The sequence below is a fragment of the Monomorium pharaonis genome, chromosome 4, assembly GCF_013373865.1.
Source record: "Monomorium pharaonis isolate MP-MQ-018 chromosome 4, ASM1337386v2, whole genome shotgun sequence".
NCBI classification, from domain to species: Eukaryota; Metazoa; Arthropoda; class Insecta; order Hymenoptera; family Formicidae; genus Monomorium; species Monomorium pharaonis.
The window spans coordinates 505,502-522,431 of NC_050470.1; the positions used below are offsets into that span (position 1 = coordinate 505,502).

Consider the following 16,930-nt stretch of genomic DNA (forward strand, 5'->3'; position numbering starts at 1 on the left):
GTTTTCATTCCCTGTCCTCTCAACGGCCAAAATTTCATACAAGTTAAAATAGATTTGTAATTTTGCCCCAATCTCGAATTTAATCTTAAATGTAAGCATTCCCTGCATATTCCTAATGTTTCCCGCAACTTTCTCTTCGAACGTAAGTACACAGTTAATGGAATAGTAATTACATATACTATTCCATCACGCTTACAAATATTGTGTGCGTATGTCTGCTTTTTAACAGAATATCAATAATATTGATATTAAAAAGTATTTATAAGTATCCCTTCTATCGAAAAACTATAAAAAATTTATTACAAAAAACACCTTACCAAGATGATTCCCAAGGAAAATAGATACTTTTTGGCATCAATCATCAATTTAATTTGGACGTCAATTTAATTCGTAAAATTACACATTCCGGTTTTATGTAGTGTGTTTCAAAACCAACAAAATTCTAGTGCCCAGTTCGCATAAACTAGACTAGAGGTAATGAAGAGTCACACAAAAATGATAAGCACTAAAATCCGTTGTAGATCGATGTACATATATAAATCTTATCTTTATGTTTGACATTTTTATGTTTTAATTTTAATTATTTTTTAAATTAATTTAATCCTTATAGTTAATAATGACGCTACAAGCATTTTTTTAACTGTAAAGAATTTATTGCAAAAAAATATTATCCCAGTCAGAGTTTGAACTTGAAATTTTTTATTAAAAATTTTTGAGTAATCCGAGTCTCGATTGTTACAGACCTATTCATATTTCAGAAAAAAAGCAAATTTATTGTGAACAACACATAATAAAAAAAGGTCTTATTTTTAATATCTAGTTTAATTAATTTAGAGACTGTAAATCTCTGAGTTATTAGAATATATATTAAGTTATATATATATTTGTGAATATATATTAAGTTATATATTTGTGAAGCGCAACAACGCCTTCTAATGCTTAAATCTCTTGAGACGTAACTCATTTCGCTCACATGATTGGGATATATTCCTGAATGTGTTTCATGAAGGTTTACAGTGTCCCGCTTAATGTTTCATCACAAAGATTAATGACATACGCATCAAACTTTCTTCAGATTGCTAACAGTTTGCCCCTAGAACTCTGTAACACGGATAACTGGTTACTTCTCTTAATTGATATTGAACAAACAAAGAATACTTGGTACCGTTATAAACTGCCAAAGCATTATCGAGCATCTCATTATAGGCACGATGTCTAATTAGAGCTCAAGCTCTTTTAATAATTGTAAAAAAATTCGCCACATATTTTCTTGATCATTTCTTTTTCTCCATTATATAAAATCAAATAGAATACAGTTTATACTTATCCAAGTAATAAAACATTTGTGTAAATTCATTATTCGTTTAAATAAATACTTGTCAAAATAATAGAAATGTAGAAAGTCAAATAAGTTAGATTATGAAGATATCACTAAAATATGATTATTTTTATTTTTACGAATATATGTATAATTGCGCTTTTCTATTCGTGTGTAGTATTTATTGTATAGTATTTATTACAACCGCTATTTTGTAGAATTTTAACTTTAAAAATAATCAACAGAGCTCTAATCCATATATTAGTTTATGTTCCTAAAGTATTTTTTTGAGAGAAATAAAAATAAGAACATTTATTTCACTTTATTCTTGTACACTCCATTACTTTAAAATTTTCATTTTGCTTGTAGACAACAAATTTTCTGTAAGTTCAACTTATATTCTGCCTTTAATTTTAATCTAAGTTTTTTAAGTTTCTCTCTCTCTCTCTCTCTCTCTCTCTCTCTCTCTCTCTCTCTCTCTCTCTCTCTCTCTCTCTCCCCCCTCTCTCTTTCTATATCTATCTATCTATCTATCTATCTATCTATCTATCTATCTATCTATCTAAAGTCACACTTAACTTAACTTTATCATATATATTTATGCAATTTACTTCTGGATTTCAAAACGTTCGTTTGCAACCTTATGCAATAAATTATATACCCTTCGTATTATACTTGCTTTTCTTCTTATATCTATCCATATTTTTTATGCCATCAACTTGCAAATATTTTTTGCATTTTTAACAATGTCAATATTTTTAAGCTTTTTTATAAATAATTTTATAGGAAAATCTTTTTCGGTAAACTGTCATCTTATTTCAGTTTAAACGTTATTCATGGTTTATAGGAAGAGAATTTAAAGTCTCAAAGTTTCCTAATTCTGTCTTTTGCTATCCGTTTATCATCGCAATTATCTTTACTTTTCCCTAATATGCTCCTGAAATAAACTTATGTGAGATTTAAAGTTCAATCATCGTATTCGTGTCTAATCGATAGCTGATGATGAAAAGGAGTTTAATTATATTAAAAATTATAATAAAACTTTCACAATGTTTTATTGATAAAAGATATATAAACTTTACGGTCTTTATAGAAATCCTCTATTAAACAGAATTTTAATCAAAACAATAATTAATGTGTACAAATTTTGTTTATTGAATTTAAATAAACATTGTACGCCTGCAAATGCACTACATTTTTTATGTAAGCATTTTGTATTATGCATTTTAAAAAAAGGGCAAACACTCACAAATGCAATTCATTAAGCGTAACACAATTAAATAATTAATTAATTACGCTAGAAATGTATAACTGGTGCATTCTGTGTTCACAAACCAGGTGCATGCACTGCCCGATACGAGTGTATACTCTGATAGATACTTATCAATGAATGTCGTTGTAACGACAATTAAAACAGTAATTGCCGCCACGTTTGTCCATTTCTACGTAATCACGTGCAGTTTGATCTGTCATGTTATAATAATTAGAAAGCTTTTATTATGATAATGCTAATGATAATAATAGGAATTATTATTAGGCGTTAGCAATGAGAAATTAAAGCGAAGCGTTGCAAATTAATATCAGTCAAATAATAACAATAAACTGATTGAAAGATGAGATTATTAATAATACTGTCAATACGCAATTTCTGTCTATGCAATACCCATAATATATATGCTTGATAAAGTTATTTTATACATAAACTTTCTCGCAGTTATAAAATATATAAAATATTTTTGTTAATTATATTCTTGTCTCATTGATCTACTTTTATTTGTAGTTCCTGCATTACTGTTATTTATGAATATTACTTATTGTTAGATGAATATATGATAACTTGAATAATTTCAAGTATTTCCAAACTACGATGAAACCGTCAATTTTATTCTTGGCCTGGGCCATTGATTATTCTGCAGTATAATGCAGAGTGTAAGCCGTTAATAAAGAAGGGAACATACTGTGTTGGAAACAAATTTATTTTTCCATGCAGATTCCGTAAATAATTTTAATCCGTTTATTTGTTTGTTCGTTCAAACAAACGTCAAAAAAGATCTCGTCGATCTCACAGAGCTCAATATTCTTCCAAACAGTTGCATAAAAAAAAATAATTGTCCTCTGAATACTATTGAACGTCGTTGTCATGAAAGATTAATGTTATGTCATTGGAACTAAGATTAAAAAAGTCTAGAAAAGATATTTTTTAAACAATTTTTTCATTATAAAGTATCTTTGAAATGGCTTTATAGCATTAAAAAATTCTATTATACAAAGTTTGCACAAAAATGAAGAGAACAGAAAACGATTTCATGTCAATAATAAAAAATTCTTTAATATATAAAAATTAAAATAAATTTGTTATTGACATAAAATTGTTCTTTGCTCTCTTCATTTTTGTGCGAACTTTGACTATGTAAACGGATTTGAAACTCAAATTTTCATTTTGTTTAGCTTTATGCAACTGATTCGATAATTAGATAAATATAATGTACAAAATTTAATTACTAAATATATAACATAATTCTTTGGTAAATTAATATAGAATGTATAGAATTATAATTGTTATATTAAAATTGTTATATTAATAATATTATTATTAATAATATTATTAAAATTGTTATATTAATAATAAGATTATTAAATTATTATCAATCAGTTGTTCATATAACAATTATTAACAGTTGATATTGACAACCCGCTGTAACTACAAGCTTCATTATTCAACATTAATTCAAAACAAGTGGTTAATTATTTGTTCTCACTCATTCTCGATTGACAAGGTTAACACAAGTATTATAAAAAATCTAATAATTTCCAGGAACCCTGCTGTTGGAGTTGCGTCGCCTGCCGAGAAGACGCCTACGTATACAACGACACGTGCAAGAACTGCAATCCCGGGTATGCACCGAATCCCACGATGACTGGCTGCGTTAAGCTCACCGCCGAAGTTATACCTTGGACAAGTCCCTGGGCGCTGGTGCCGTTGATATTCGCATCCATTGGAATCCTCAGTACCCTTTTCACCACCGTCGTTTTCATACGGTAAGTCCTAGTTTGCTTTGCTTCATTGGTTCTTATGTTTCTTTGTCGTGCATTGTATTTTAGTAATATATTTTTTTACAAAAAATTATATTTCAGTCAATTTTTCGCACAAATTCAAGAAAGTGAATCTTATTTAAATAAGATTTTAATTTTCTTATGCTACAAGTATAATCTCTAACATATTAGGTTGCAATAGATAATGTCGCTTGATGTTTCTGATAAAGAAAAATCATTTTTTAATTAATTTTTAAAAGATCTATACTATTTGTGTGTGTGTGTGTGTGTGTGTGTGTGTGTGTGTGTGTGTGTGTGTGTGTGTGTGTGTGTGTGTGTGTGCGCGTGCGTGCGTGCGTGCGTGCGTGCGTGCGCGCGCGCGCGCGCATATATAGGTATATATAATTTGAAAAAAAAAAAACTATAATAAAATGTACATGTATATGTTAAATATACATAAAATAATAGTGAAGTAATGTAAAAAGACATTTCTGGATTCTTGTGAGAGTAAATTTGCAAATGTGAGAAATAAATTTTGTGCATTCGGCATTTCCTTTCTCAACGAAAATATATAACAAGATTGAACGAGTAATATTAGCATCGAAAAAGAGTGCTTAAAAAGATTTAAAGTAGATGCTTTTGAAGCGAAAATTTAATCAAAAGCTTAATTAGCGACCTATTAAACTTACTTAATTAAAAGACTAAAAGGTTTCCTGCATTTCACTATACATAGATGTACAAAAAGAATATAATTTTTAAACTGCAGTCTTTTTTAATTTTCGGAGAGATTAAATGATTAACATATAATTATCGTTTCCGCGTATCAATTTTTTGTATAAATTACAATTTATAATTTGTGATTTAAATTATTATACGATTTAACATCTTAATAAAACATAATAAATTTTGAATCTAATCCTATCTCTTTCCTAAGATTATTAATTAGTGCAATAAAGAAATACAGGTCTGCTCCAGTTATTATAAAAGACCAAAACAACGAAAGTAATATAAATAAATAAGAAAGTATATAAATAAAAGAGATCTCGAATCGCATATTTAATAAAAATAATATTTATTATAATTCAATAATTTAAGTTACTTAATCTATTAAAGATGCGAAATTAACAAAGTAAATATATATTTGCAAATATAAATTAAAGTTAATACAATAAATAAATAAAAAATAAATTAAAATGGTAATTTTGTATTTGGTCTCATCGTTTTTGACTACTATAAATATTTTGCGATTAAATTACAGATTCAATCGCACTCCAGTGATTATGGCATCGGGACGTGAGCTATGTTACGTTCTGTTGGTAGGGATTCTCTCTTGTTACGGCATGAGTTTCGTCATACTGAGCAAGCCAACCATATGGAATTGCACATACCTTAGGATTGGCCTCGGCCTCTGTCTCAGTATATGCTATAGCGCGATTCTCACGAAAACTAATCGTATATCGCGAATATTCAACCAGGGCACGAAGAAGATCAAGAGGCTCTCCTATACATCGCCCAAGAGCCAAGTGGTAATCGCTATTGGTGAGTACGAGCTGCACTCACCTCGGTAAACACGTTGACAAGCTATGGCATCGAGAGGATAATTGCACGCCGATGCTTGAGTCAACGTAAAATAAAAACCATGTTCAGCTGAAGAAAGGAAATAATGGCGTGATTCTTATGATGGGATTTCGTATCAATATTTCTCTCTAGAATAAATACAAATTCACATTTTATTGGCGCAAATCTTGCTTATTGCAATATCCATCGAAACGTTATTTTTGAAACAGAAAATATAATCATCTCAAGTATTTTACGAGTTGTACAAAGTATTATTTTCAATTATAATTTCTCACAAGTATAATTTTATAACTTTTTTATTAGAAAAATATAATAATAATTTCCATTACAATATTTGTTAAATTATACTTTTTTTCAACTATAAAATGTCGTAAATTATATATTATTACATATAAATATTACCTATAATTCGATTCTTTCAATTAAATAATATAATATTACGTAGAATTATATTTTAATGAAAAAGAAATAATTGGAAGAGAAATAGGGCATTGTAGAGAGAGATTTTCCCTCTCCATGTTTCCATTCATTATTCGATTAACAATGTAAACAGTAGCTTCTAAAGTACGCAGAGCCTGATCCTGGATTACGTGACTCCCATTTGTGCAGGGATCACCGCAGTGCAACTCATCGGCACTATCGTGTGGCTGATGATCGAGCCGCCGGATACCACAGAAATCCATCCATATCCGTTGTCCGCGGTGCTTACATGTCGGGTGTCCACGTTCTCGTTGATGATGTCCCTCGTCTACAACATGTTCCTAATTCTAATGTGCACCCTGTATGCCTTCAAGACCCGCAAGATCCCAGAGGACTTCAACGAGGCCAAATATATCGGCTTTACCATGTATTCCACGTGCATCGTCTGGCTGGCCTTTGTGCCCATCTACTTTGGCACCAACAACGATTACAAGGTCTGTGCTTCAGATCGCGAATCCACGGGCGCAAATTACGCGCGCGAATTTCCACACGTATATATAGTACGTGTATAGACGAGCCTCACGGCGCGTTTTTCTGTGTTAACATGTAAAGTCGAGCGGACGGCTGCCTACGTTGCAGGTTCAAATCGCGAGCATGTGCATGTGTATCAACATCTCCGCCTCGGTCGCCCTTGGCTGCCTCTTCACACCCAAGGTCTACCTAGTGCTGTTCCAACCTTACAAGAATGTTCGCCCTGGCCATCCTAACGTATGTATACAGGTTTTTAATTACTTATTCCATCTAACAATTAATCCATGAAATGAAATAGATAGAGTATTTTAGAAGTTTCAGAAATTGGACAGTTTGAAAAAATCTAGCTATCTCTTTTTCGTCATTTATGAAATAATGTAGAGGACAAAAGGCGGTTATGGGATGGATGTGAGATTATGGAATTTACGGTATTTCGTGTACTTTGTACGTGTTGAATTTTGGGAATAACCGTTTAATTACTACTTTACATACTGTTTAGACGTTATAACGTGGCCACTGGTCATGAATATTTATTGTGTTGTTATGAAAGGGTGCATTTCAGTATTGCAGACATTTACTGAATTATTTAAATAAAACAAAACGGTGATTTATAACCCCCTCCTCTCCTCTATACGTTTTACATTAAATTTGGTAAAGACTTGTAGGCGTATTTATAAATTTTTCTATTCGAGAACTTAATTTAGATTTTACTATATGCCTCGTGTAATACTCATTCACATTATCGGTTTTTCCCCTTGCAAATAAACATCAGATTTGTATTTATTAATCCATCTTTTCCCTACACAACAAGCATGTCGTAACATGCTACACTAAATTATACGTGTGTACATTAAGGTTCATTATTATCATATATATGTACATGTGTGTACACACACACACACACACACACACGCGCGCGCGCGCGCGCGCGCGTGTGTGTGTGTGTGTATACATATATATATATATATATATATATATATATATATATCAATAAAATCGTATATATATATACGATTTTATTGATTAAAAAGCATAATGATGCAAATTACTGATTCAGTCCTCTGGGATAAATATATTGCTCTTCCAAACACTTTATTTTATTAGCATTATGCTTGACTGATTTTTGGATATTTATTATTAAATCAAAACAAATAACTGTAACTATTTGTTCTGATTCTCGTACTCCATTATATGAATAAGCACTTAACGCGAGGACGCACTATAGCCTTTTACAAGAAAGGAAGCTATTGAAATTTAACAATAATTTAATTATTACGTGAGTTTATCGCATGTCGCAAAGTTTGTAAAGTTAATAAAATTTAATCTTCCAAGTTGAAACATGATAAAGGAAAATTATTTCATCTTATAATAATCACGATAGTAGACATTTAAAAATTCGCATCAAGATGATAAGACTCTTTCTATATAGTTACTTGCATTTAAGTTATTAAAAGTTAAAGTTTCCAATCTATGTTTTTTGTGATAATTATTAAAAATAATTATAATATAATTTATCAAAGTCCAATTATAAGAGAATTGAGTCCCTAGATTTATATCTCCGAAAAAAAAGCATACACAAGTCACAGACAGGTGAACGTGAACACTATGTTCAAATATTGCAGAATTAATTGTGGTTGTGAATGTTATACCGCGAATCGAATAGATGCACCGATGCACACCCGAAAGCGCATAAAGACCGGATTCAAATTAATGTAAAGGCGCTAACGTACGCTAACACTAACGCTCACGATTCGATCAATTTGATGTTCAACGAAAGTTACCGCACTGGTTGCGGAGTTTATGCCGAGCAATGAATTTCCATTCCATTGACATTGACATCCCCGATAGGAAGATTTTGCAACACTGCACAATAATGGCATTAAAGATTGTGCTAAGATAATTCGCCATAACGCAACAGTTTTGTCAGAATATAATTCTTAAATAATATTTGTTAAAGATTAGACAAATATTGAGACATAAATATTTTGCAATTATTTCAGCATTTAAAATTATCACATTATAATCTTCAATATTTTCACAATATAATGCAGCAATAATGCAATAATAATGTGCAATATTTACAGCTTTTAATATTTAATTCAATATTTAATTCAAAATTAATATCAAAAGGTATTACAATGAATTTAACAAATATCGCTTATTCACTAGACATTTAATAAAGATTAAAAAAGGGGCACTTTGTCTAACAGATTAATTGCGTCCGTTGGAGAGTTAAGTATCTCATTGATAGTAATAGCAGTCAATAACTCTTAAATCATTCCTACATTATAATGCACAAATATTGAAATATGTAATATTACACATTCCATATATGTTTCAATATTTATATGCATCATAATTTAGGAATAATTGGAGAATAATTTGAGTCTTTTGTGCACAATTATATTTCTAAATGTTTTAAACATGTTACGACTAAAATATTTTTCTCAATTATTGCACAATTTCTTTCTAAATTTAATTTTGCAAATGTGCTGTTAAGATGATTCGCCATATCGCTATTGTTATGCCAACATATCATTTCAAAATTTAATTGCGCAAACATTTATTAATGTTTTATAAAAGGTTAATATATGTTTCTACATCTATTTTCTCAACTATGCCCTCATAATGACGGATTATAAATCTTTTATAATTCTTTTGTCATACAATTTTATAAATCTTTTTCTATCGGGGATACATGCGCTCGATAAATCTAGACTATGGGGATAACTTTTCGAGTGCATCGGGGTGGTGTGTATTACAGAAATATAGTCCGAGAAAAAAAAATTCTATTGCTATTAGTCTAAAATCTTTTCCCTTGTTCTTTAATCGTTTGTCGCCTGATGTTTAAAAACAAATCTCTTGGGATTTCCGCAGACGGGCGGTTTGCAAAGTGGCAATCGTGCTGCGTACAGCATGCGCTTCGCCGGTGGTCGCAGCCAGACGATGCAAAGCGTGACCTCAGGCTCGCGCAGCAGCCCGCCGATGTCCCGCGCCCCCGCGGGACGTGCGGACGAGCGAAAGCACGCGAACGGTGAGACCCAGGTGCTGGCGAGTCCGTCGGTCGAGGAAACTTCCGTTAGCTAGGTCGCTCTCATACACCTCCCTCCCTGTCCAGAGCATCGGGCGAGGACCGAGGCGGAGGTGTATGTCAACGGTGACGACGACGGCGGTGGTGACGGCGACGGTAGCGGCGGCGGCGGCGACGGTAGCGGCGGCGGCGGCGGCGGCGGCGGCGGCGGCGGCGGCGGCGGCGGCGGTGGCGGTGGCGGTGGCGGTGGCGGCGGCGGTGGCGGTGGCGGTGGCGGTGGCGGCGGCGGTGGCGGTAGTGGAGGTGGAGGCGGTAGCGGCGGCGACATCGATGACGACGACGACGACGACGACGACGACGACGACGACGACGACGACGACGACGACGACGACGACGAAAACGACGAACAGGAGCGCAAGCTGTCGATTGTTCAGGAACTGCCGGAGTTCACCGCCAGTCCACCGATGAGATTTACCATACGCCAAGTACGCGAGAGGAGTTATGGCGAATTGCGCCACGATTCCGATCAGGTGACAGATTTTCCTCGTCTCTGATAGAAGATTCAGCAGTTTGCTTTCCGCATATTTCCCGGTGAGCTCTATCGAGCTGACTGTCGCTAATTTACGTAAAGCAAATCCTTTCTTTTCCATGTGACAGCTATTATCAAGATTTCGATACTCAGAATTTTATCCTCATTCTTCTCAAAGAATCTAAATTGATTGATGACATCTATGATTGTGTATTCAACAAAATTGTTTATTTAATTTGACAGTGATTATTTAGTTGCGTTGCACAAATTCTCTCACTTTGTTTGCTTTCAAAAATTTGTTTTTTGGAACTTCTTCATTCAACTCTTATGCTATATATATATACGTCATTTTACAGCACTTTTAATCATTTTTTATAACGTTCGTTATTGTATCACGAAAGGATGAGCACCATGATTCCTAATCCATATACTCTTCTGTTTCTTTCTCGAGACGAGCGATCGCAACAAAGTCGCGATCAGCAGCATCTCCGAGAGAGTAGAAACACGCGTGAGAAAACAGGAATCATGCCCGAACGAGGAGCAGATTCTAAGCTACAGCGACTCACCGACGTTCTCCGAGTTCTCCTCGTAGTATTTGAACAATCACCTTGAATCTCAACGGATCCCCCCTTCAACATCCTTCACGGAGTTTCCGACCAGCACGAAAGGCCTCGTCTATCTTACTGCACTCGCCAGTATTTTATAAGCGCTAAACGTTTTATATATTTCCACGAATCTGACAACATTTGTTAAACTCTTTACATTTCCGTAGTTACATACACATAATTATACTAGGTCTCTTTCTTAAGTATATCTTTCTTAAGTATTGTTCAATACTTTAGAAGTATATAATTTTATGAAGAAAAATTTATATGAATAAATAATCTCAATGATCATGTTTCAGAAACATAAGATGTTAAAAATTCTATAAAATTATCTTTTTTCTTAAGGGGATATTGTAATGCCCGTCAAACTTGATCGAGCTTGATAATAAAGAGTTATCAACATTTTTTATTAGAAGTTATCTTTGAATTGGCTTTACGGAATTCCTAATCCTTTTACACAGTTAAAGTACGGACAAAAATAAAGAGAGCAGAGGGTAATTTTATGTCAATAACAAAGAATTTCTTTTAATTTTTATATAATAAAATTTTTTTGTTATTAACATAAAATTGCCTTTTACTCTCTTCATTTTTGTGCAAACTTTGATTGTATAAAAGAATTTATAATTCTATAAAGCGGCGTCATTTCAAAAATATTTTATAATAAAAAAATTTTTTTTAAGTGAATATCTTTTTTCTAGATTTTAAACCTTAGTTCCAATGGCATAACATTAATTTTTCATGTTGTCGCTAGAAGACAGTTATTTTATTTTATATATATAAACTATAAAAATTTAGTTGTAACTAAATATTGTCGTTAGCCGACAGCTCGCTATGTCAAAAGTCATTTTAATATGTTAAAAATTTTTTTTTTGTTATCGAAATGAAATCGACCGTTGTCCTCTTCATTTTTGTACATACTTTAATTATGTAAAAAAATTTGAAATTCTGTAAAGTCAAAATTCAAAGATATTTTCTAATAAAAAAGTATCGATAATTTATTAAGATACTTCTTTTCCAATCTCGGATCAAGTAAATAGAAAATTTATACCTTTATTTTTATCTGTAATCATTATATTTTATAAAAACACAATAGCGAAGAAATGGAGCGTCGTCTGTTTTACCGACAAAATTGTATAGTTTGTTCCAATGTCCAACTTTTGCATTTATAGAATTAAAAATCCTTCTCCACAATTAAAGTATAGTCAATAACAGTGTGCGGACGTAACAATTTTATACGAAAAATCAAAAAAAAATTTTTAATTGTCGGTGTCTGGCGTGGACTCGTAACAAAATGTGCTTGATATAAAAGTTGTGCACCTTGTACGTACAAATCAAGTCAGATCCGCACACGAGTGAACATTAAGGAACAATACTATGCTTTCAGATCGAGCGTAGATGTCTTAATAAAAAAGATACACATTGGTAAACATTTTTAATTCTGGAAAAAGATTTCTAAACCTATAAAAGAAGTACATACAAAATTTTGTTAATGACGTGCACAAATGACTCTACATTATCGACCTCGATCAAGTTTGACGAGCAGTTTAGCATCCCCTTAAGTAGTATACTATTTCAAATTTGTCAATAAATAATCAATTTTTTTTGCAAATTTGTAGTATTTCATTATATTATATTTTTCCTAAAAATATTTTAAAAAGCGATAATTGTAAGAGATACTTTTATAAAATTTTTTAAATCTTGTATCTTTAAAACAAAAGGCCACATTAAGATTATATATATGTTTGTATATAATATTCTTCATAAATTAACTGTTAATTTATTGATAATACTTGAAATAGGCATCTTCTATAATTAATTCGGATACTTTTATTATAATTTAAATAATATAAATTTGAAAAAAATATATATATATGAATTAAAAGAAAAATGAATTAAATTCAGAAAAACTTCTATTGAATGGATAATTTTTATTTTGAATTGTTATATCTTTTTTCAATTCAGATAAGTTCTTTAATGATAGGAAATTATTTCTCTTTTTCTCTCCCCCCTTCTCTCCCTCCCTCTTTCGAGTGCGAAGGGTGACATTTAAGATTATACATGAAAATACTCGACGGCTACAATTTGGTCGTTTAAAAAAATTTTCTTTTTGCACAAGCGATTTTGTATAGTATAGTAATATAGTTATTTATATCGGAAACTTTCGTGTTTTTCTCTCGACGGCATCAGTAAATTTCCAGCATCAAGCAGATAAATTTTTGCGGTTCATTTATCTCTCACGAACAAAAACCGTTTTTCTACATGCGTACGATGCAATAACATGATAGGTATGAATTTCGGATTGAGTAAAACTCAGCAAATACAGAGTATTTCGACGTAAAAGCAACGGATGAAATGCATCATATTTATATTATTTTATATTGTGTTATATTAAGAGAATAACTTCCACAAGAAAATTTTTATAAATAAAATATTGAATATTTTTGGTAATTAATTTACATCAAATAAATAGCAAAATTTTTTGTTCGTTATTCGCAACACAGATATAATTTGATCAGATCATGAGAGTATTGATACATGTAAAATTACTCCAAGTAATGATAAATTACTTGAAATTATCCAAAGGAGATTCTTAAAACTCAATGATTTTAGAATATACGTTATATACGTTAATTATTATAATAATTCAACGAATATTAGTGTACTAGGATATCCGACGGTATTAAAATTCAATTAATTAAAATTAATTGAGTATTTATCCTATCGCTCGAAGACAAATCACAAATGCGAATGTTATATAATTTCAGTAGTTGTTGTAGAAATATCCATTATATAATAGCAACAGTGATTGCATAATGTCAAATATTCAAAACAGAAATCTCATGATAATTCAGTCGTTTTCTTAGAAAACCAATCTATTGCTTTTATTTCCAGTTTAATTTTAAAATAAAAATTGGTCTATACATATAAATTGGCATTTATGCAAAAGAGACTGCAATAAAAAAATAAACGTCGAGTAAATGTATTTCGTAGTTTAGTCTCTTCCGCTTTTATGGGAAATAATCCCAAAAATAGAACATTAATTTAGCTTGAATATAATTCAAAACATAACAAATGCGTTAAGATTGAGACAACGATGAATCGATTTCTAACCCGTCTTTAGCGTAGTTATTATATCGAGAATATACCTAATTATAAACTGTTTTGGTGAGAGAAAAGAGAGAAAGACAAATAGTTAATGACAGAGAGAGAGGGGAGGAGAGGAAGAGAGAGAGAATCGATCCCAAATAACACATTTCTGTACAAAGAAGCCAGAATCAAAACGATTTTACTTGCAGCACGATAAGAATTGCTAGGTAAGAAAGACTCGACGAAGTTTTTCAACGACAATTACTGCGTTAATTGTTACAGCCATCGTAAGCGTAGAACGTAAACGAAGGCAAAATGTATCGACTCGTTAGGACTTTTATCATTTCTAGAGAATATCGAAAGATACAAAATGTCTTGCTAATTCGATTTTTATGTGACTATTTCACGCGTTGTACATACGATATACGCCTAAAATATTGTTAATTATTTAATACAACGTGTCTACATTAATTATCTGAAACAAATATTTATATAAAATGCATCAGAAAACTTGCTTAGAAAACCAATTTGGATATAGCTTATAATCTTTTTTTTATAGATTATCCAATTCTTTCTTGTTTTCTTTTTTCTTTATTTTAATAGAATATCTGCAATTTGTACCGTTAATTCAGTTAATATTTTAATATTTCTGATAATTAAGTGTCTGTAAATATATATATTACAGTAATTATTATGATTGAGCGATCGCGGAATCTCGTTTTCTTGAAAAATGGAGAATGTCTTAATTAACGATTATACAAAATATATAGCGTTGAAATTTAAAAAAAAAATTTAAAAACGTCATTAATACGTGCGTGCATGTATTAATATAATAGCTGTTATATGTATACTTATGTGCCTAGCATCATGTGAGCTACGTTCCATGACTATATATCGATGTCGTCTCGTAATTAAGTCGAGTAATGATAAAAGCTGTCCAAAAAGATTTTCTCAGCAAGCAACAGTATATATAATATATCACTTTATTTTATTAATTTTAGAAATTTTTTAATTAAGTAATAAATTGAATTTATTAAATTTAAATTCATTATATATATGTGTGTGTGTGTGTGTGTGTGTGTGTGTGTGTGTGTGTGTGTGTGTGTGTGTGTGTGTGTGTGTGTGTGTGTGTGTGTGTGTGTGTGTGTGTGTGTGTGTGTGTGTGTGTGTGTGTGTGTGTGTGTGTGTGTGATTATTTTTAGTACACAGTAATTTATCAATGCAATATATAACTCAAAAAAATTCTTATTTTATATTTTATGAAGGTATATATAGAGACAAAATAATGAAACTTTATCGTTACCATGTTTTATTAACGCCACACTTTCTTCTTTTTCCCTATGTTTTTATTATAATTAAACAAATATTGTAACATTTGAAAAAAAAGTATCAATGACTAATCGTTATTCGGCTTAATGGAATACTGCGTAGTACGCATGCTTGAATGATTGTTATTAAATATGTTAATTGGACATACGACGAAAAATTGTATATTCAACTATCGATCCAAAGGGTGCGTAAGTAATTTGATAAATATACAACTGCCTGCGATAATAAGCTGATTAACGAATGAAATTAATGGATTTTGTACATAACAGTGCTAGTCTAAACAGAAATCTGTTCGCACAAGTCTAAACTGTAATATCCATTTAAGTGCAAGTCCTTAGAATTTCTCGTTCTAAAGTTCCAAATGGATAAATGGAAACTTTGCTCCAATTAAAGATTCTCCGATCCTATCGGATCGAATCTTCTCGTTGTTATATCGTGGAGAACTTTACTTAGATGGATAACACGTGTCTAAAAAGATATATCCGTTATTTAAAAAATTATTATTTAAATGAGATGTATTACTCTTAGAAAAAACGGGTCAAAAACATTGATATGTATTGTTAGTCATTCCAATGTAACAATTGAACACAATGATACACGGATAGTATCATATATGTGCATCAAACACGTATTTTAGAACAAGATTAATTAATAAACTGGCGATATACCGCTGCGCGGTACAATCTATAGCGGAATTCATTTAGCAATCAACGCCATTATCGATAGTTTGATACATATATCTACGTGTTTGAGATCGATATATATATATAGCTAGAGAGAATTGGAAAAAATTAAATATATAATATACATATTATATATTTAGATGCAAACGAGAATTCTCGGTTTATCGCGTAAAAAAAACTATTCCCAACCGTGGAGTATTCAATTTCAAAACAGTTTTATATTACGGTGCCAAATCGATGTTAGCACAAAAAGACAATTGTGAAAAGCTAACAGATGCATAGGTATAATTGTAAACCATATTTCGGAGGATATATTAACAACAGCGCGAAAATTGTTGTCTTCTGAAACATTAAGTCGATATACTAAGAATAAGTGCGGATAAGATTTTGTAAATAAGAGGAAGACATTAGATACGTAATATACAACACGGTGTATACGTAGTGCGTGCGATATTAAATGTGTACGAAAGCAACGGCTTTAACAAGCCATTTATACGTATATTTTGTTCTCGTGCATAAAATTCAAATTAGATCTAAACAATTGAAACTCCAGAAACTTCCTTTTAATCTTCACATTAATTTCTATATTTTCTGTACTTGTGTAATTTACATTTAACATTGAGAATGTTGTATTACAAATATTTCTTTTTTAATCAGGTAGAAAATATCCAAAGAAGAAATAAAAAAAACGCTCGTATAGCGATTGCAATTGAAATCAGAAATCAGATATAACGATTTTTACCCTAGAACGATAAACTTTTTTTTTTCACTTCAGACTGGGGCACA

General features: G+C 31.4%; 1 protein-coding gene across 2 annotated transcripts in view; it reads left to right on the forward strand.

The window, feature by feature from the left end:
- The window catches only part of LOC105839061 (metabotropic glutamate receptor 8), a 112,015-nt gene extending 101,924 nt beyond the window's left edge, over positions 1-10,091 (forward strand). Inside the window, exons 12-16 of one of the 2 annotated variants that reach the window (XM_036286392.1) lie at positions 4,134-4,357; positions 5,610-5,890; positions 6,539-6,843; positions 6,962-7,117; positions 9,758-10,091. In XM_036286392.1, coding sequence (XP_036142285.1) covers positions 4,134-4,357; positions 5,610-5,890; positions 6,539-6,843; positions 6,962-7,117; positions 9,758-9,967 — 1,176 coding nt within the window. In that variant the 3' untranslated portion in view covers positions 9,968-10,091. The remainder of the gene's footprint in view (positions 1-4,133; positions 4,358-5,609; positions 5,891-6,538; positions 6,844-6,961; positions 7,118-9,757) is intronic. The other variant, XM_036286393.1, reaches the window with a different exon arrangement.
- Positions 10,092-16,930: the final 6,839 nt, after the last annotated feature.